This window comes from Haliaeetus albicilla, chromosome 6, assembly GCF_947461875.1.
Source record: "Haliaeetus albicilla chromosome 6, bHalAlb1.1, whole genome shotgun sequence".
NCBI lineage: Eukaryota > Metazoa > Chordata > Aves > Accipitriformes > Accipitridae > Haliaeetus > Haliaeetus albicilla.
In genome coordinates, this window is record NC_091488.1 from 1,482,879 (window position 1) to 1,505,327 (window position 22,449).

Sequence of the window (22,449 nt, forward strand, 5' to 3'; positions counted from 1 at the left end):
AACATCTAGACAAAGGCATATACAAGTTCTCAGCTATAAACAGATCCAGGTGATTCCATTTAGTGTCTCTGTACCAAAGGAAACATATAGCAAAATACCGTACTTCTTCCTGCACAAGACATTAATACAAACAAACCCTCCAAACTACCCACTTTGATTGGGTTCTAACAAATATCTGGATTACTGCAATTTTTTTTAGATTTTTATTCCTCTTCAGAAGGCAAAGCCAGTAATTTATTTATTTTAAATGACAGAATATGTTGCTACTATCTCTATTACCACATCCTGGCTGTCTACAGTATCGGTTTCTAACTTTGCCTTTAAAACCTGGATTATATGGCTCCCCAGCATGAGCAAAGACCCTCTTGCCCAAATGCAGAGATGAACTAAAGACCCTGGCTTTATCAGGACCCCTCAAGCAAAAATGTGCCTTTTTTGTGTTCTCTTGTGCTCCTCTGGGTCTTTATTTATGTCACTTCCGCAGGGATGGTTCTTTCAAATGCTATGTACTGAATATACACAATTATTATTATAGATTACACAGGGATTCAGTAACTACTACTACACCTCGAGTCCTCAATTACAATGCAATTTTTACAGTCTTACAGTGTTATAGCCTTCTTGGAAGAAACAGCCTCTACTACAACAGCAGTAACACAGCATGAAAAGAGATTTGGTATTTGTTTCGGGATAAGCAAAGCTTCCTGAACACAAGGAGGTTACTGCAACATAAGGATTTCAAGTATTTCATAAAATTACTTCAAGTACAAAAATTACTTGAAGCTTTCCTCTCTTCAATTGTTTTAAACCTCCAGCTACTTCCCCCTCAAAACTGAAATATCTCAAGAATTGCAGTTTAACAGCAATATAGTTGTTTACACTTTGAAGACTTAAAACAAATTTAAATAAATAAATGGGAGACCATCCAAACTCTCTGCCTTACCTTGTCAAGAACATGTATGAATGCATAAAAGCAGAGTGAGCAGGAGTCCCCAGATCACTAAATTAAATTCTATGGTAGCAAGGAGAGCTAAAAGCAGAAATGGAGAGTAAGTGGTAAGACCTACACTAACTACAATGTTCTTTAAAGATGAAAAGACACTGTGGGTAAATAAGCATTTTCTTCTCTTTTTGCTGTAAGGGTATGAGTGTATTCTGCTGCAGATAAGCTGTATCTCCTAAGGGTGACAGGAATAAGGCATTTCAACTGCAACATTTGTACAATTACTGACTACTGCTCTCCCAAACCTTTTATGTGACCTCCCAGTGAAGTACAAAGCACAATGTTCAGGGGTCAGCGGGGTTACTTCACAACAATAGTTCTCCTATAACTGGCATGGGTCTGCAGCAGGTGGAAGAAATTTCTTGTGTTCTGGGAGAATAAAGCCTGCATGGTTCCCAAAGAGCACTACCAGCCAACCAGAAACATTAAGATATATGCTACATAATTCATTTTGAGAATCTCTAAGAAAAGAGCTTGCCCTTTTAAATATTCCTTCGTATGAGAAGGAGACAGGTTAGAGGGCAGCAATCCCCAACAGGGGGGTCTGTGATAACAAGGACAAATTGCTCCAGCAAATTGCTCCCCTTACCTCGAAGTCCTTGATAAAGATTTGTATTATGCATGTTTATCACGAAACACAACTGCCTCCAAAACAAAAGGGATTTGCTATGCCCGTCAGTGACCGTTCTGCCAATTGCAGAACTCCACTTGCACAATGCATTTCCTCCTCCAGTACAGAAATATAAAGTGAGTTCATCTCCCATCTTCACCTCCTCTTCTTTTAAATTGGATGCTCTGAATTTTCAAAAATGAAGAGAAAATGTCATCAGACTTGCTGTCCAGACATTCAAGAGAATGGGACTCACAGCCGCCACGGATAGCAGGAGAACGGAAAGATGCTGGAGGAACCCTCAAAGCAGTATAGAACAAGAGGGAATCCACGGTTTTGATTGATTAAAATGTACGCACCACAGTGGGATGCTCACTTTTACACATAACCAGAAAAAGTTGAAGCATTTCATCTAAGTGGAGTCCATTAGGTGGACTGACAATCTTCCTATACTGTCAGTCCGAGAAGTGTAATAATGCAAATTAAGTCTTTATGCTGCTAGACAAGCAAGGCTCTGTAGTACAGATTGCCTTCAATTATCTGGAAAAGACAAAGATGGAGTACACAAAAGGAATGAAAAGCCCTCATTTGATGAAGGTCAACAGTTGAGGAACAGAGAGCTACTTTTTGGAGTTTTCAGAAGCTGAATAATATACTTCTTTTCATAATAAATATGTTTGTATAGCCAAAGAAGCAATATTCTATTAATCAGGGGGTGTGGCAGTTTCCATCTGCTAGTTTACAGGCTTTTCAGGGCTACCATCTGTTTTCTCTTCATGTAACAAGTAAGCAGCTTGACTTCTAATGTTGCTTACACTCTCAAATTACTCAATTTTCTGACCAAGATCCAGAAAGCATGCTGCACCTAAGACACTAAGTGCGAAATAAGCCACTCAGAAAATCCATTAGAAGACATCAGTGAAAGAGTTTTGCTGTAATCTTTCCTCAACACCTGATGACATCTTGGGGGAAAAAAAATAATCCATGGCTTGCCTTCTTTGTATGGATTTGATATCCAACAGTTAACATCTCAGACTAAAAGCTTCGCACTGTTTAGAAGGATGCTGTAATTTCTTATGCAAGGACCACCAAGTCCATTCTTACACAGGTAAGATGCATGCACTTCACTTGAAGTTTCTAGCAAAATTCATCCAAGTTGCAGCACAGCACAGTGCTTTGGAAGATAATGAACTTCCAATTTCACTACATTAGAGAGAGAAAAAAAAAAGGAATTCTGCCTTTTACAAAGGAAAATCTGGGCATTAAGAAGGTAATAACTGGATTCAAAATTTACAGACATAAATGGTTTGCTTGGGAAACTTATTTGTTCAAGAATCAAGTTATTTGATTGTAAAATAGAACTAAATACATATGTATGTATGTTTAACTATATTTAGTAGAATACTTTAGAAGGAATGTAAGAATTATCGACCACCTTAAACTCCGAGTTCAGTATTTGTAACTCAGGTTGTTTCCTTCACTCCATTACATAGTGGACACTGTCTCATTATATGGCCAGGTTATCGGCTGGCTTTAACAGAAAGGATGACTTACTTCACAACAAGGAACATGGTGTTATACCGAATTATGTAATATTATGGTTTCAAACAATTGCATTGCTATGGCTGTAAAGAAAGCTTCCTCAGTTTGATTTCCATATAAACAGGCAATAATCACACATTCAAGAATGTGTAAGCAATGTGAAAGAATAACTTGACTGTATACCTCATCTTTCAAAACTGCAAAAAATATTAAATTGTCACTGTTTTACTACTGATAAGCTATACAAGTGGCTGCTTCAGCTAAAATTAAGTATCAGTCTGTAAAAAATGAGAAATCCCAAACTGTGGTCTACGAATACTTGTGAACCCAAACGTTTCTGTAATATTTAAGAAATTCTAGCTATGTCTTACAACCTGTACCACAGAGCCAAGAATTTATGTCAAAAAACTGACAAAAATACACACACAGAAAATGGAAATGTAAAGGTTACACCAGCAAAAGGAAAACAAACATATCAAAACAATCACAGAAATATGTTTGTTGTCATGTTAACAGAAGATTATTCTTTTAATAGGAAACTATTACTGAGCACCCAAACAGCAATATCCAAAAGAAGTTTGGAGCAGTCCTGAAACAGTGCCTCAACCTGCCAAAATGCAAAGTTTTTGAAACTAAGAGTTCTCACTAGTACAATGCTATAACATTAAAAATCAAGGTGAAACTAAAAATCAGCAAAAGCCTCTCCCAAATGTTTTAAAATCTAAACATTTCTCAGTTTAATTATGCCTTTTTTTTTTTCTGAATTACTTCATTTTAACATTCTTGTCTTTCATTATTTTCACGGATGGTGACACAACAAACGAGATTACCCCAGATTACTCTGGTTTTAGTATTATTGCCTGAGTGACAGGGGGCTGTTTTGCCCATGACTGTAACTGGTAAGTGATCTCCCTGTCCTTACCTCAACACCTCCCTGCCTGCCCTCCCCAGGTTGACCAGTGTTTTATAGAATCATGGTAAATTGCACAGTATACGTTCATGTACAATATAGAATCTAAACATTATTACTACATATAATTGGCTGATCAAGTTCAGTATTTTGCCAAAGAGACTATATTGTCCACATGCTTCAAATTATTTTTCTAACGTATCTTAAAGCCTTTTCTAAGATCACACTTTCCTTACAAACTCTTCTATTAAAACACTGATTGAGAAGACAAAGGTCATAATTTTCATCTCTTCTGACTGCAAACAGATGTTTTATTTAAATTCTACTAAAGAAAAATAAATGAAAAACTTATTTTTAACTACTGACTTTTCTTTGCAAGCATTTCTTACACTACCTTTTGACTACCCACTGACTAGTCTTACTTAGCTTTGTTATATATTTTTAGTAAGAGGATGACAGCTACTGACATTTAGTTCATCATCATCCAGATCAGCATATTTTAATATACTGCTTTACATTTTAATTCTTCTTATTTAAAAGTGGCGTTTTGTTTAAAGTTTTACCAAAGCATACAAGAGGTGTAATAATATTACCCAACCACCTCCATTGGAGAGAGAGTTTACTTTTTCATCCCAGTTGTTTGAGCCTGAATAGGTTCCACTCCTGCCTGTACTGAAAAAAGTAATCTTCAGTCCTAGCAGGTTACCAAAAAGAAAAATACATGAGTTTTTCCTGCAATTTACAAAGTATTATGAGAACAACTTTTCACAAATTTTTGGAACCTAGTATTTTTGTATGTTTATTATTATGCTTAAACTTAAGTAGAGTGTGATGGTAATAGAGTTGTATTAAGTGTTTTAACAGCTAAATTGAATCCATGTAACAGATCATAACAAAGAACACAGCACACATGATATGCTCTTCACATATATACAAAATGGGAAGCTACTTGCTGGACTAGCTGTAGTTTCTGGTTAGATTTAACTAGTAAAGCATGCATCATGATTGTAAGAGCTCAAAACAATTAATTTGCTCAGTTCATTTACTCAATCCTTATTGACACAGAGCTACAGAAAGCAACAGTAGATAGTACAAGAGCGAGAAAGGCAGCAAATAAAAGGCTTTAAAAATAGCTTCACCTCTTTCAGTAATGTTCACTTAAGCTTTTGCATTAGGTCAAGCTTCAGCCAGTTGTTTACTTGTTCTTACATTTATTTCCTGCTGGACCCAGATCATCTGAGGTATATATGCTAAAAAATTTGACAGCAAGCTATAAAGTCAGATATAACCAGTATAGTCATTGTAATAAAACTAGAACACTGAACGGTTCCTCTTTTAAGAGGAGCAAGACTTTTAACCATACAGCATCTTGGATTCCTCAGAAACAGATATGTACCATTATAGCTCCTGCTTTTCTTATAACAAACTACCAAATTTGAATCAAAGCTCTGCAACTCAGACTCTCCTGCCAATTAACTTTAATTTTGACCAAAAGAAAAGGGATGTTAGAAAAAAAAAAAAAAAAAGGAAATTTATCTTTTGATATGCAGAATACTAGAGACTTCCTATGTAGATAGAACTGTTAGGCTTAAATATTTATTTTAAATTTCTTATCTGATTTGCATTATCAGCACACTAGCCAAACACTTAACACAGCAAAAGGATGCAGTATTTCAAGTTTTCACCCGCCTCTATCTCCACAGAACTATAGCAACTCACTATCTTGAACCTGCATCCCTTACACACCTACTGAAATATTTTATCTTCTTACCTCATGTGCTAGTACACGCTAGGTCTGTTTACTCTAGTGTCCTCAGTTACAGCTGAGAAATTTCATAAATTGCCAGTGACCACATAAGTGCTCTAAGTCCATTTCAGTGCAAAGTTAAACAGAAGAACTTAAATGAGTTTCAGCGGTATCTTGCACCAAAACAGATATGAAGCACTGAAAGAATATCACATCCCAGCTGATGCAGTATTTTATTAGCTGACAGACAGCAAAGGCTAGCTTCCAGCTATAACTGACTGAGCAACCACAGTAATTTTTTGTTAAAAAAAACAACTCTAGATTATTTTACATCATTATTCACAACTTTTTACTCACCACAACCTAGAAATAAATGCAAAATAGGTTCCTAAAATACTGGTCTGAGGCATTAAAAAGCTAAACCAATCTTAACTAAGTAGCTCAAGCATGACAGAAAGAGTATTAGAGAAATGTTTTAATTTTTTGATGGTCATACTGTGTTAAAATGGGTTGCTCCCTAAAAAAGCAGCAGTTTGGGAATGTCTGAAGAAAGTACAGGAAACTACTTGTAAGTAATCCTGCAGTTATCAAATACTGAAAGAGAAATTTGATAGTTGTGGTGGGTTAACCTTGGCTAGATGGCAGACGCCCATCCAGCCACCCTCTCACTCCCCCTCCTCAACAGGGCAGGGGGAAAAAATAAGGTGAAGAAAAGCTCATGGGTCAAGATAAGAACAGGGAGATCGCTCACCAATTACCATCATGGGCAAAACAGTCTCAACTTGGGGAAAATTTATTTAATTTATTGCCAATTAAAAATAGAGTAGGATCGTGAGAAACAAAGACAAAACTAAAACCACCTTTCCTCCCACCGTCCCCTTCTTCTCAGGCTCAACTTCACTCCTTCATTCCCTGCTCTTCTACCTCCTCCCCCGCAAGCAGCGCCGGTGGGATGGGGAACGGGAATCGCAGTCAGCTTGTAACACTGTCTGCTGCTGCTTCTTCGCAGTTTTGCCCTGCTCCAGCGTGGCTCCTTCTCATGAGCTACAGTTCTTCAAACTGCTCCAGCGTGGGTCCTTCCCATGGAGCCCGGTTCTTCAGAAATGGACTGCTCCAGTGTGGGTCCCCCGTGGGGTCACAAGTCCTGCCAACAAACCTGCTCCAGCGTGGGCTCCTCTCTACACAGGTCCTGCCAGAAGCCTGCTCCAGCGTGGGCTTCCCATGGAATCACGGCCATCTTCGGGCATCCCCCTGCTCCGGCGTGGGGTCCTCTCTCCCCGGGCTGCAGGTGGAGATCTGGTCCCCCGTGGACCTCCCTGGGCTGCAGGGGGACAGCCTGCCTCACCGTGGTCTTCCCCACGGGCTGCAGGGGAATCTCTGCTCCGGCACCTGGAGCACCTCCTCCCCTCCTTCTGCACTGACCTGGGGGTCTGCAGGGCTGTTGCTCTCACGTGTTCTCACTCCTTACTCTCACAGCTGCTGCACAGGGCTTTTTACACTTTTGCAAGCATGTTAACAGAGAGGCATGCCACCAGCGTCGTTGACAGTCTCCGTTTTGGAGCCAGCTGAAACTGGCTCTGTCTGACATGGTGGGTCACTCCCCCGCTACTGAAACCTTGTCATGTAAACCCAATACAATAGATAAAGAATACAATTTTAGCAGATAATCACAAAACAAAAAAGCTCATAGGAAGAGGGTGAAGTTACAGACTCAAAACAAGGAAATTATCATCAAGCAAGGACACTAGTCAGAATAAATTAACAAACCAAACCCAAACTGAACACCTTCCCAAAAAGAGATCTTCTAGTTCAAACAAGAATTCAACTAAGCACTGTAGTCTATGTTATGCAGAATATTAGAACAAATTATCTCCTTCTGGTGTTGCCTTCTAACCTCATAAATATTGTTCCTTTCTTACTCTTTAACACTGCACTGCTTTAGTCATCTGTCAGCCCTTGCCTTATTTCTTCACCCTGTTGTTAAAGACAGCAGACCCTTGTGTTTTTTGAGGAAGAACCAAAAGCAGTTATACAGTGCAGACTTTTAATCTCCTAATTTTCATATCAGCTTAAGAGCTACATCTGTTACTGGTATGTTTGAAGACAAGCATAGAAAAGGCAACTCCACTCATTATCTAAACTGCCTCTGTCCACAACTTCAGCAGAGAGAGAAACTGCTATGGCATTGCAATTATATCCATGCTGCAAACATGTTTCCATGCTGGAAACAGCTTTGACCATCTAATCACAAGCTGAAGTCTGCACAATATGCAATACCAGCACATGAACTCTAAACTCCAACAGAATGTGGAGTTGAAAAATTGTGTTTTATTGGTAAGGCCATTTATCACCAGGCTTAACAGTCAGCTAGTACTCTCTGACACAAAAGTACAACTACTGAAGTTGCCTTCATGTCTGAGAAAAAGTCACAGGCATCACAATAAGAAACCTGAACTCACTGGTACCTTCACATTATGAAATATTGTAAACTGCAAGTTTGACATGAAGGTAAGGAACTTAAACAAATTATCAATGAACCTTCCTGACTCTGATCTTCTCTTTAGCAGCAATCTCTATTTTCAAGAAGCCTGGGTTAAGAATTCCTTCGATTAATGCCTCCCAATTACAAGAGCAATGGAAACTAGCTTCACAGTCCTTCCTCACCCTTGATCTTCCCCTGAAAGACTACTGAAAGCTGAAAGCAGAAAGGAATATGAGATATGAGCTTTTAGAATATACAGATAACTGAAATTTAAAAAAGTTATGGGGAAGGAAGAAAAAAGGGATAGGTATCCATTTTTTTTGTGTTCACTGGCTAGTTCAAGCTCAGAGTGACCATTCTACTCCTATGTGTGATTCACAGTGCATTAGTTCATGGCTCTCTAATGCTTAGTGTCCAGATCTGATTTACAGCAAACACTCAAGATCTACATTAATAGTTCAGCCTCTGCCTTTGGCTGTTGCATCACTATGAAAATTTCACTAAGCACGTTTCAGCATTTAGCATCTTATCTGAGGCAGGGAAGGGGTCTTAAGTCACCATCTAAATCAATACCTACAGCTATCATCTTTGAGTATCTCCATGCAAACATTTCTGAAGCCCTTAACTTTGTCAGCTCTGAACCAATGAACAGAAGTTCTCTTTCACTCCAACTTAGCCAAATTAGCATCACAAGAGGAAAGGTGGAATCCACATCAACAGAGGAAAGACTTAAGAAATGCCTGGTCCTCAATGGACTAGCTTTGCTATTCTTGAATGCACTCCAATGTGACACATCTAAACTTTTCAACAGGAAGCCCAGGAAGAGGACCTAGAACTTTGTATCTTGGTTTCTTGGTTCTATGAAAAAAGGGAGTAGAAAGAATGTTCCAGGCTAATGAAGATTTATTATGCAAATAATCTAGTTTTACACAGGTCAATAAGGAAAATAAGAGATGACTAATGCTAACAACAAAAAGGGCACAGACAGATACTGCCAAGAAATCTCATGACAGTATGGAAAACAAAGGTGCTGGCTGCTGTTACATGTTGCTTACCAAAATAGAAGGGGAAAAGCTATGGTGCATGCTGCCATGCTGAAAGAATCATATTTCATACAGTAAGCACACATGCGTCTGCAACTGAATATGTGTGGAATTTAACCATGAAATAATCCTTTGTTGTGACACGACCACAACTGAAACTTAATTATTAATAAAACATACTTTGTAGATGTAAAATATTTTCACCTATTCACTGATGAGACTAACAGAAGCTGATGGAAGCGCTTTGCTTGCTGGCACTAGGAAAAGTGGATAGTAAAAAAGAACTACATGTTTTCAAGGTTTGCTAAGATAAGAAAAGAGGAGCTCAACCTCCCTTCCTATTCAGGAATACTCTAACTAGCCCCATCTTACTATCAAACCTTCTCACTCCCCAAGCCAATTATAACTTCTACCATATTCAGCTTTGTGCTGTCCATAGGAAAGCCCACCTCATACTAGAAATACTAGGGAGAGGCTATATTGTACAAAAATTACTATGGAAAGCATAAAAGTTCATCAGAACAAACAGTAGGATACAGAACCAGACAAGTCAGTGAGAAAGAATTTATCTCAAAAATATTAGGATCCTAGATTGCACCTCATGTCTAGTAAACCTAAACAACAAAACATTAGTGGCAAACTGCCTGTAAATTAAGTGATATCAGTGTGCTACAATATTGTCCCATCTATCTTTATTACAACCATCTTTTACTCACAGTTTGTGGGTTGATATCATCTTCTCCCATAGGCTCATCCACAATTTGCTGTCCATTCTGTAAGAAACAGACACAGCAAGTTACTAGAAATGCTGAATCCAAGTACAGAGGTAAATACATTGTCAGTGTGCTTTTACAGCATGCTACCGTACAGGATCAAGTGTTCTCTTCTCCATATTCTATAAAAAAAAAAAAAAGTCATTGAAAGTAAACACAGAAGACTGCTTATTGCTGGCATGCAATGCCACTCTGGCTTTGACCCTCATGTATTATCAAACTGGATGAAGTCACTGTATGAAATATATAAAACAATCTAGCATTTGAAGCCTTACTACTACACAGCTAGATGTTATTTTCCCACTGCTACAACTTCAGCAAAAGAGTTAAAGCTGATGAAGACTGAACAGCAAAAAGCCACAACCAAGAACAGATAAACAGGTTATTCCTAAGAGCAAGACCTTATGTAGCAAGTCAGTCCTTACTCTACCATGACTACTTCAAGAACATTTATAACTACAGTATAACCTTATAAAAACTATGAACACAATGCTAATTTTATTATCCAGCATTTACTACCTTCTGTACTTTTCTAAGGACCATTCTAACAAGCCATACAGAAATAGGCTTTTGAATTTGAAATTTACCCATAAAGATTTAAAAAAAGCTTAAATACCTTGTTGGTCAACAAATGCTTTCTTTTCCTTGTCAGTGTTCCTATAATTGGAGAATTTCTAAGAGACACTTTACCCAGAAAGACTTAGAATGACCTTGCCTACACAACAAACATGAATATTAGCAAGTTGTAGGAAAAATATGTATTTTCTAATTTACGATATGGGCTATCACCTGGGGGATTAATACTTAGTTTGCTCTTAAAGTTTAAAAGCAATTCAATATGATTTTAGAAACAAATGAGAAACATTTAAAAATGGTTACATTTTTGATTACCACTAGAGGCAAAATTTAAGTTCATTTGTGCATTGCTTCTCTAGAGAACACAAAGCCTAATTAATCTATTTTTTTGGAACTTAATTTACTTAAAATAAAGTTACATGCATGTATGGATAGATATATTCTAGATGTCAGGAAGTTAATAAAAGCTGCTCAGAGATTCAGAGATTTGAGCTTCATTCTACACCTTCCTTCCCACAGTTCAGTTTTTCAGCAGACTTCTTGTGTGGAACCTTCCTAGCATTTTTCTGTAACAACTTCTGATTAATATAGTCTTCCAGCTTACACATGGCTGGAGGAGAATCTTTTGTACGAAGTGACAGATTAAATCCTAACCACTTATGAATTCAAATTTTCAAACATGGCAAATACACTGAATGTTCAACCTCTGTTTTTAAAAAGGCTCTGATCTTTAACCTCGTTGACTGTTTTCAACATTTTATCAGTCCACCAGGAAAAACACAGCAAAGTTTTGCAACACAAATGAACTGTTTTGTACAATCTGGTTTTCCTGTTTAATTCTGCATTGCTTTCACTTACTTTTCAGCTGAATTCAAGCAACGCATTCCAAACACACTTATTGGAACTAGGAACAAACTCAAGAAATCAGCATGTGCGCCATGCTGTCATGTCTGAGCCAGATCACTGGATTAGCAAGATCTTTTTAAATAGGTCTACCCAAGCAATCATTATGCTAAAGGAATCACTGGATGGTAGAACCAGTTTTTCTCAGAACAGTCTGAGCCATGTAAGGTAAAGAAGAATATGTATATATGATTTATGGTTTGCTGGTATATGATACTATTAAATGGAAAGCAGCTGTGTATTCAGAAAGTCTACAAAGCGTACTGCCTTTCTTTAGGAGTTAAAATGTAAAGCCAAAAGGTTCCTATTGGAAGTGGCAATATTTAAACCACTGTGGAGTGAGGAGGTCAGCAGCATGCTTAAGAGGTGAGCGAATGAAACAGGTTCCGTTTTGCTGGGTGTAGACTCCCTCTAGTATTTAAATAGAACCAAAGACATGTCTCAGTGACATAACAGATTGGGACTAGATATAATAGTCTGATGAATACAGACTAGGAGAAGGCTGGATATATCTTTCACATGTACAGATCGGTTTAATTCAAACTAGAATTAAAGGACTCTAGACCTTGATTATTCTTCGTCACTGCACTCCTCCCATAGTGGGACACTAAGGAAGCAGAATGGATCAAAGATCTGGTTATTTCCAGTACTCTGTCTCCAAAAGTAGAATATATTTCAGATGAAAGCACAAGAGAACTATAAGAAAAATAACAGAAAAGGTCCACAGAAAGTTTCTACTTACACCTACGCACATCAGCAATCAATTTACACCATGAAAGGAGGGTATACGACCCTCATAAAGGTAACCTACAAAATGCTCATCCAATCCACTCAAACTCTTTCTGCTGGAAAACGGAATAGGAAGCGGAGTCATGTTTAGTTAGCTACAAATTTGACTCCCAAAAGCTTTTAAGCCTGTTGCCACATTTCACTAAATTAGTAGAAATCAGCTTAAACACAGCTGGGTTCCAGCAGTTTTCCTGAAGTCACATGGACAGGAACACAAAAGGGATCCTACAGGTTTCCTAAATAAGCATAAAGCAGATAAACATCAGGGAATCTGCATCAGGCAGCTGGTACGTAACTGTCCCCCATATGAAACAACAGAACCTCTGAGACAAAAGTCAAACTACAAAACAGGAAATCAACCATCAATATTTCTAGCAATCAAAAATTACCCACTGAACTCTTAGGATATAATCAAGTACTTAATTTTCCTGGCAAAAAGACAGTTTAAAGAAGGCTTTTTAAAAAAAATAAAATTAAAAAATTAAAAAATTGGATTATTTCACTTCTTGACTAGTAACACACACCCATAAATAACTGCACTGGAAGGAACCAAGAGGTAGCAAGTAGTGGTGCATGTTAGGGTATTGGCACTGAGAAAATATAATCATACTAAATCCTTTGTAAGAAAGGAGTACCTCGAGAAATGTAGCCCACATCCCACCCACAATCAATTAACCACTTTTTGTGAAGCAGGGAATATCCTGCACTTTACACGCTACAACTGTATATTGATCTACGGTCTTAATGCGAACTGTAAATTTATTTTTTTTTTTAAATTTTGGTTCTAACATTTACTGCACGAGATCCAATTTATCTCAAAAGCCTGGCAAAATTGTACTATCGTGGGCACCTGCACAATAAACCTAATGCTATTCCCATTTATCCTTCTGATTAGCACTGGACCCACATGGAATATGTAAAACACACCACCTGGCATCCATAACAGCAATTTGAACTTACCAATTTGGTGCAGAATATCTTATTTTAATAATAATGTCAGGTACCCATCATTCCCATCACACCGTTGTTTTTTTTTTTACAGGTATCTAAACCACGTTAATTGAAGTGTTAAGTGGACAAATCATTATGTTTCCTCTAGTACTCATTTTTTCCTATTTTTCCCATTAGTTTCATCAGTAATATTACAGATAGTATACACTTGAAGTTTCTAGATTTAGTTTAGTATCTCTATTCTCACATTGTTTGCAAATCAAAGTTCTGCTAATTTGGACTTACCTTGCTGAACTTTATGTTCTTTCCTACAGTTTAATAGAATTTTTTTCTGAAGGACATAAGTTTGTCCCCAGAGCTTCTTTGATATTAGACACTACCAAATATCTTCTTCCACCCCCAAAACAACTCTGCTTTGCGTTTAGACTATTGCTAGACTATTTTGGGATGTTTAAGTAGCCTCTCTGCCAAATATTTTAACTTTTTTACCCGACTATGTTTGTCAGTTATTTTAAAAGCCTTTATGAAATTGATAACAGTTATAGGTTTCGGTATAATTCTTCTGCCATTAACCTCAATATTTCCTATTAATATTGGGCTTGAGCATTTGAGTTAGTACCCAGTCTTTATACTATTAACAGAGTTCAGTATATTATATAACTATTGACTTTTCCATGTAATTGGTGTCTTTTAGCAGAACCATACACCCCAATTAAGATACAATTTAAAAAGCGTTATATTCTTAGACTTAACAATTGGACAAATCAAGAATTATGTACTGTATATCAGTGCAGGATGATGTTTTGAGTACACAAGCAGACAAGACAAGACATCTGAATCATACCATTTAAAAATCATTATCTAGAAGTTTTAACATGCCAATGAGTAATACAGGCGACGATTTAACTATGCTTTGGAATTATATTTTAAATAAATTACCTGGATAAGTCTGAAGTTTCTCCCAGGTAATTCCTAGTTTTCAGCTACCATATATAGATCTGAGCACTTACAATCTGGTGTTTTCAAGGGACTCTCAACTGGGAGATAAAGCTGAAGAACCGTGCAGTCCTTGAATTGAGTAAAGCTGTAACAATGCGTCTGGCTTATTTCAAAGCAGTACAGAATACAGTATTCCCACCGAAACATTCACAACAAATTTGCTGTTAGCAACACAAGGCGCTGCATGGAACTACATTCAGTAAAAGCCTTTCAAACTGTACACACTCAAACTTGCTATTCTAAGCAGCAATGAGCTACCCTGAGAAAAAATTTGTAGGTCCGCAGAAAAATAGTTGAAAATAGACTGAGAAGACCTTGAGAGGTCATGCGATCTATCTCAGTGCACGAAGGCATGATCAGCTATTCCTACAATGTCCCTCACAAGATGTTTATGTCCACCCCTTCTTAAATCTTCAGTAATAGAGTTTTCACAATCTATTCCAGCGCTTAACTAAAATATAAGGTTTTAACAGGATCTGAATTAGACTTGTGCCCTAAGTCCTGAGCTGTGAAGCCACACAGATTCGAAGCACTTACCTAAATCCTGACCTGATTAAAACTTATTTTATGTAAGTAGCAGAAGTGAGCTATCATCTTAGACTTCTTTTGCTGTTCTCTCATAGCATATAATCAATGTTTTGCATATACTATGTCAAAAATAGTAGACGCAAGTATTAAAAACTCCTTAATTTTTTTGAAAACTACTATTTTTGTGAAACAAAATTACTGCAAGCATTTCTTTTATAAAAAACTTTGTACTTCATCAAAGTTCCATTAATTCCACACAATTTATTCTAAACTTTATTAACTAAGGTGACTGACTTCTTCCTTTGCCGAGTATTAAAAGAAACAGCAGGACATTGAAACTTGCCTCCCTGTAGACAATCAACCTGAGATATAAGCCATTAACAAGCAGATCATTTAGGTACAAAGCCAAACTTCCTTAAGTTAGGATACTCTGGTAACTTTAACTATGTGATTTCGTAAACCCTATCTACTTTACACTACCGCCTTCTTATCTAATATGACTCAAGAGTATAGTTTAACAATACAGAAAAGCAGTCCCCTTTCCTCCACTGCGATGCTTTCCTCAGCGCTGGCATTTGTCCAGCCCTGTGCCAAGTCAGGTCAGAAAATGAAACTAAAAAAAAAGTTTGCAGCTCTCTGAATTAACTCAGCTTGAAGTCAGACAAGTGCCATGGCATTATCTGAGACGCCAGACATATAGTATCATAAAATCTTCGTCCAGGCCAACCACTTTCCGTAGCTAAAACAAGCTCCAATCGTGTATGTTCATTTGTTCAGGCAGAGGAAAAAAAAAAAAAAAAGACAGGGAAGTGAAATTTTCATTCAGTTCCCTACCTGTATGGGTGGTAAATTATTACACTTAATACATCAATTCAGCAGCATTAGGAAAAGAACAAAACAAAACACATACCACCTATTCTCTGTTCATCTGCTCCAAAGAGGAAGAAGAAATATACAAGTAGAAATCACTTACTTCAGTATATCCAGCCATTGCTGCACAAATGAAAATAAAAGAAACTCGTTCTCTGCTCGCACACATCATCCTAAGAGCGACTCTAGCACCTGACAGCATACAAATCTTATTACCAGGACTGTTTTTGCACGAGAAGGCGGGTGCGCTTCGCCACCCCTGCCTGCTGCTGTCCCAGGCCCACCGAAACGCCCTGTGCCTGCCTTGGCTTCTTCCAAAGGGGACCGGGGCACACACACGGGAGTAACGTGCCAGGTCCTTCCCGTGAGTCAGGGGACAGCCAACGGGCACAGCAAGGCTGACTGCTGCAATTCCTTAGAAAGCAGACACGGGCTTCTTAGAACCTCTCTGCACGATAAACGACAATGGTTGAAATCAACAAAAGTACTACTCTTTTATCCTCATTTTGTCATTTACCTATTTTAATAAATTCTACTAAGAGAAACTAAGCTATGAAGCAACTTCACTATTTCCTAAAATTCAGGATTTCCAAGGTGACTACACAACAAATGTCAACTGCTGGAAGACAGGAGGAAAAAGACTCCCTGTTAAGTGAAAAAATTTGTTTAACGTGCAAGCCAAAGCTTTAACAGTAACTAAGTTTGGCAATCATGTTATGTAAGGAATAATACAAATAATATTCAACATGGTCTGATTACATCCTGAAACCACCACCTTTTGAGACTGCAGCACAAAGACGTTTAAAATCACAATAAAATACCATTTCTTCACATCTTCTGTATATATTTAAGCATGTTCTGATAAATTAATGCTTGAAATCAAATGTTAAATGGAAATTTAACTAATTAATTTAATTAAACAGAACCTTAGAAATTGTGTCACTAAACACAGCCAGACAATAATAAGATATTTAGAAGACACATGCTACCTTCTAGACAATTTAATTGCTTCACTCAATAAATAAATACATAAATTTTTAAAAATAAAAAAGGCAGCACATTTCCTCCAAAAAGAGTTAAGTGGAGCATTAAGCATACCACAGGGGGTTCCTTGCATCAAAGGGAACATATGGTAACTGTTACTGATAAGAACTAGCTAGCAGCAACTTTGTGGTTGAGCCAGGGGAGTATGTCCCTGGAAATCAGAGTTCATCTCCTAGCTCTAGAAGAGACACCCGGAATGATGCTAGGTAGGGTCACTAAGCTGTCAAGCCTCATTTTCCCATCTGTTACACAGGATTTTATCCCCCCTCTACTTCCAATGGATGAGGCATTTAATCTTCTTTCACAGAATAAAGAGAGAGTAAGTAGCACAGTATCATGTACGCAAGCGTATAGCACAATACTTGCAGTCATCAGCCACTTCAGTTCATCTAAACTTAAAAACTCCCTGAAGAGTAGAATTCTAAATAATCCAGTTTTACTGATCAAATTATTCCCCTCTTGAAAGTCACCAAGATTGGAAAAACAATTACAAGGTTTTACTCTTGCCTGGAAAACTGCTTAAAAGTTTCATTATTGGAATATGGCTATAAATTATATTTGAAAAACAAACAAACAAACAACACAACAAAACACACACACCCCAAACCAAACCCCACAAAAAACCACAACCCAAACCCAGTATCTTGAAAGAGTTCTTAAAGTTGATAGATCTGCCAACTGCCAAGATCAATCAACTCATAAAGGTAGTATTTTTGATGTTAAGAAATAATTAAACACCCACCTTATTCTATGTATCATTGTGAACCTAAGTCAAGCATTTCAAATGACAAACAATGACAGTCAGTGTGACAGATCACAATCAATTCAAAGACAACAGACATGCCTTTAAACACGTCAGTCGGCTCACATCTACTTTGTGTTAGGTGTCCCAGCTGTGGCGAGAAATACTACATACGCTATAATGAACAAAACAATTACAAGAACTGCCAATGTCATAAAAAACCCTAACAGAACGATTCCAGAAGTCAAACTCAACACCTTCCGTGAGGAAACCAAGAGCCGCGGAGCACACACAATACTGCATGAAGGTACCGAATTCAGCGGAGTAAATCACCTGCCCCCTCCTAGCCCACCCAGCTGACAGCAGGACATCAGTACTACGCCGCGTAGTAGGAATGTGTTAACTAAAGAACAGTAGAGGTAAAATTGTACCATTAAGGAACTGAAAAAGCTGAAGAAGCCCCACGCACACCCTTAAACATCTTTCATGCAGATGATGTGTTCCTGAAGACGGTATTTACAGATATATAACATCTGTTAACCTGTCCTTCCATCACAGCAGTTTGTGGAATACAGAGTATACTACTTATTTAGGCGAGAACTAAATTGCCAATTGCCACTTTTAGCCCAACGTAAGAAAATATCACTCCACACATCTGTGAAAAACCCAGACTTCAGAATGCACTGTACTGACAGCAGGTCTGTATGAGAAGTGATAGCAGAGTGCTGCAGAGAATTCTGCCTATAATGGAGAGACAACGGATAGTCTTCAAAATCCACATAGACCAGTCCATTTAGGTGATTCCATTTTTGGCTTTGAATTGTTTCCTGTGTTGGCTATAGAAGAAATGACTGCAAATATAGCCTTTGTTCCTGTGGAACGTAAGTACGACACTGATCACGCAGACTAGTACAGAATGTAAAGAGACGGTCACAACAAGCCTCATGGCTTCAGGTGGCAAGACGGCTGATAAATTTCAGATTCCATGCCAGAAGTATACATTGATATTGAGAATGTTGCAGTGACATCAGAATGGAATTACAAAGCAAAAATTACATTCTACGAGATTCTTTAAAGCATCAGCATGACTGTTAAATGCTAGTACCCCTTGTCTGGTGCAAGGTTCAAATAATTCTGAATACAGAAGATAAAACAAGGAATTCTGTGAGAGGAGATTGATACCATCGATTTAGACACCTAAATAGATGATCACAAATCCCCTGTCAAGAGCAGCGGAAAAAACTGAACTTTCTCCACAGCTGATTTAGAGCACCTAAATTAAAACTCCTAAAGATAGATGGCACAGATGCTTCCCAGAAAGTCTAGCAAATGGCATCTGCTTATGGTACTGGTGTCCAAAATTTGGCTGCCATAACTGTATTCATTCTCCTCCAGTTGACATTAATATGCATAGCTGGCTGTATAGATCAAAGGATCAGGCTAGTCATTCAGGCATTCAAATACAAACTCAAATCATCAATACTTAATTTGCTTGAAAGCAGATGACTTGAAATAACAGGCACACTCTCAACATGAAAAACAAACCTATGCTTGTTATAAATCTTGAGTGGACCCTCGGTCAATAAAAGACAGCATCATTCCACAGGCTTTAAAGGTGGTGTCATTTAAAACATGAAACTTTAAAAACAAACCAAAAATACATTATACTACATAGACAAATTATTTTAAAAACAGCCTAACAACTTTACACATTGAAAAAGCTGTCAGAGATGCAATGTGGATCACTGACCTATTTGTACCTGTAGAAACAGATGTCCTGCAACTGATCTCTGAAAACTAGAAATCCATATTTTATCTAATAAAATTGTTTGCATTATTTCTCAAGAAGGACGTGTTCTACAAATCTGCTGTCCTGTACACCGAAGTTTCAGCAGCTGTTGATGGTTAACTATACTGTCTTCCAAAGTAATACTAGTTAAAGGCATTCTACTCCTCCTACCAAATTTGCTCACACATCATAGCAAATCACCTCCTCGGCAGTACCACTATAAAATCAAATACAGGACTGCACTGGGAAATGTATAAAAATTCATCTGATACAAAAAATCATAGAGCTGTCAAGACAAAGAAAGTGTCTGAGCTGAGTTTTAAAGCTTGATAATGTGTAATTCCATGTGGATAACATAGTGTTACAAGAACTACATCAGCAAATCCGAGAGGTTAGCGGAAACTCTTGGCCTCACTCAGTATTACAGCTAAAGACATTACTATTATCAAACTACGACAGAAATCACAGTGAGTTTCCAGGTGGATGTAAAAAATATTTTTGCCCAAGGATACTCTTGCAGGATAGGGTCTGTAATTAGGATATTGCTATGCTACAGATAAACACAACTCATGCAAATTGAAAATGTAAGTTATGTATTTAGGTCATTTGTTTATGTACTTGACCTAAACTTACCTATTTTCACTGAAACATCTTTATTTAAAAAATCATTCCAGGTAAGCAACCTTTCTAAGTCTACTTTTTTCCATTTGAGGTTCAGCTGAGAAGCTTTTTACAGGTGCAGTCTGGTCTTTTCAAGAACCAAGTGTTTACTTTAGACTAGGGCCTTAGAGTGCAAACCTGTCAGTTCAGTGGCTGTTTCATGTTTTGTTAGTGGTCCTACAAAATTTTTTGGTGATAAACTGCTGTAGACTCATCTCGATGTAAAGCGTTTAACCTTTTTTTTTTTTTTTAGGAAGAGGCAAAATACACTTGTTTCAGGAAGTTTATGACAGCAGTTTAAAGATAAATCACGTCTGAAATACACTAAACCAAATAACAAAGTATAATTAATCCTGCACATACACACATTTCAAATAACAATCTATTTTGCTACCTTTCCAGCATATAAACCATTATTGAAGTTACTACAGTGCAGACTACATGCAGCGAACACGGAAGACGAAAGCAACAGTTAAGATCTTGTCTCTAAATCATTAGTCTAAGTGGTCTTGCAGAATCGTCTCCCCTACCACCTTCTCCCCCGCCCTCAAGCATCACACTACTATTGCAGTTACTCCCCATTAAAAGAAAATAAATCATCTAAGATCACCGCTTCAGAAGCCAGCGAATAACTGGCAAGAATTTAAAAGTAACTACAGTAACTGGCAAGAATTTAAAAGACAGATCTGCCTGTCAGATCAGAACTGCAGAGTGTTCTGACCCCCAGAGATGCAGTCACATTAAGCAGCAGGAAGACGAGACAAACATCAAAAGGACGAACACTTCTGATACTGCAGAAACTTTGCATTGGTGTCTCTCTCTCTCTTTGCTCCGCTCACTAAGGAGTAAGTCCTAACCTTGCGACTAATTGCTGTGAGCTGGCCTGAGTCCATGCTGTTCAAGATCAGCATCACTCGAAGCAGCCTGGCTGCATATCAGCTGGAGCAGGTTCAGGTAGAAGCTGCACTGTCAGAGGAAGCTCCTTCTTTTCAGACGGGAGTCTGGTCCCAAACTAGCACATGCATTGTGGGCTACTAGGGAATCACGGAGCAAGCACAGCCGACTGTGTAGGTGTAGTGTTTACACAGATCCAAACCAACACAGTAGTACGCTGTAGGGAAAAAAGATATGAAAACAGCTGAGGGCATCTATGGCCTCGGATGCAAGCGAGTCTCATGTCCAGCCGCTCTCCTCGCCCCAGCCTAGGAAAGCCGACACGTCCCGCCTGACAGGGGCAGGGGCACAGCACCGACTCCCCGCTACCAGCGGCAGGAAACCGCACCGCGCTGCCTCTCAGGGATGTTCCCATCAACGCCGCCGAGCACAAAGCTTCACCCCTGCGGTTTCCCAAACGCTTGCGAAACTGCAGCGACAACCCCATCCTGCTCAGATAAGGGGGCGGAGGGGGGGGAGAGCAGAGGCACCCGGGCGGGGACGGCGGCACCGGGCAAGGTGAGGGCAGGCCCCGGCCCTCCCCGGGGCCGCGCTTTGCGGAGGCGGCGGGGCCGCCCCGGGACGGGGAAACTCGCCGTGACAGTAACCAGACACCGCGCTGGAACAAAAGCGCCCGAGTCGGCCGCCGCCGAAGCAGGTTACTCCCTCCCGGGGAAGGGAAGGGAGCGAGCCGGGAGCAGCCCGGTCCCGTGAAACGAGCCCCGGAGCGGGCCGAGGGGGGGGAGTCCCGGCCGGCCCCGGCCCGGAGGCAGTGCCCCGCGGAGGAAGCGGCGCGCAGGGGCCGGCCGGGCGGCAGGCGCCGACATTCACCGTCCGTCCCCCCCCGCCCCGCCGCCGCCTCCTCAGCGGCCCGGCGCCCCGTACCCGCCCCGCGCCGGGCCGCTGCCCCCCGGCCACCCACCCGCGGCCGCGGCGCTGCCCGCCCCGAGCTCCCGCGAAGGGAAACTCTGCCCGTCCCCTCCCGCGGCGGCGGCGGCGGGAGCCCAGGTCCCGTCCTCTCCTCACAACTTTCCCCACAACCCGCCCGCCCGCCCCGTACCTCGGTGCTGCTCTCGGCTGTGCTCTCCACAGCCATCTTCTGCCAAGGGTCCGCCAGCTGCGCCAGGGGCATCTTCCCCGCCGGGTTCCCGCAGCCTCCGCGCTCCGCTTATCCCACACCGAGGCGGGGGCGGCGAGGAAGGCGGGCAGGGCGCGGGACACCCCGGCTGGCTCTAGCGGCGGCGGCGGTTCACTGCGGCGACTGCTGCCCGCTGCCGCCCGCTGCCGCCCTCCGTCCGTCCGTCCGTCCGTCGGTCCCTCCTCCCGCCCCCTCCCCGCTGCCAGGCGGAGCCGCTCGTCCGCCCTCCCCCCGGCCCGGCCCGGCCCGCCGCTCCGGGCCCGGCTTCCGCTCACAACATGGCCGCCCCGCTCCTACCTGCCCGACTCAACGGCGCCTGCGCGTCGCCACCGCCGGGCGGGGATACCGCCGCCCCGGCGCTTCACCGACCGCAGGTACCGGGCTGGGGGCGCTGAGGTACGCCCGGGCCGGCGGAGC

At 40.2% G+C, this 22,449-nt stretch overlaps 1 protein-coding gene across 4 annotated transcripts in view; it reads right to left on the reverse strand.

Annotated features, from left to right (window-relative positions):
• Positions 1 to 22,449, reverse strand: part of RPS6KA3 (ribosomal protein S6 kinase A3) — a 78,763-nt gene that overhangs the window by 55,559 nt on the left and 755 nt on the right. The window contains exons 1-2 of one of the 4 annotated variants that reach the window (XM_069784811.1): positions 21,955 to 22,217; positions 10,054 to 10,110 (exon numbers count right to left, since the gene is read on the reverse strand). In XM_069784811.1, the coding sequence (XP_069640912.1) occupies positions 10,054 to 10,110; positions 21,955 to 22,026 (129 nt within the window). In that variant the 5' untranslated portion in view covers positions 22,027 to 22,217. Of the gene's footprint in view, positions 1 to 10,053; positions 10,111 to 20,818; positions 20,870 to 21,954; positions 22,218 to 22,449 lie in introns of those variants that run through there. The other 3 variants (XM_069784810.1, XM_069784812.1, XM_069784813.1) reach the window with 3 other exon arrangements.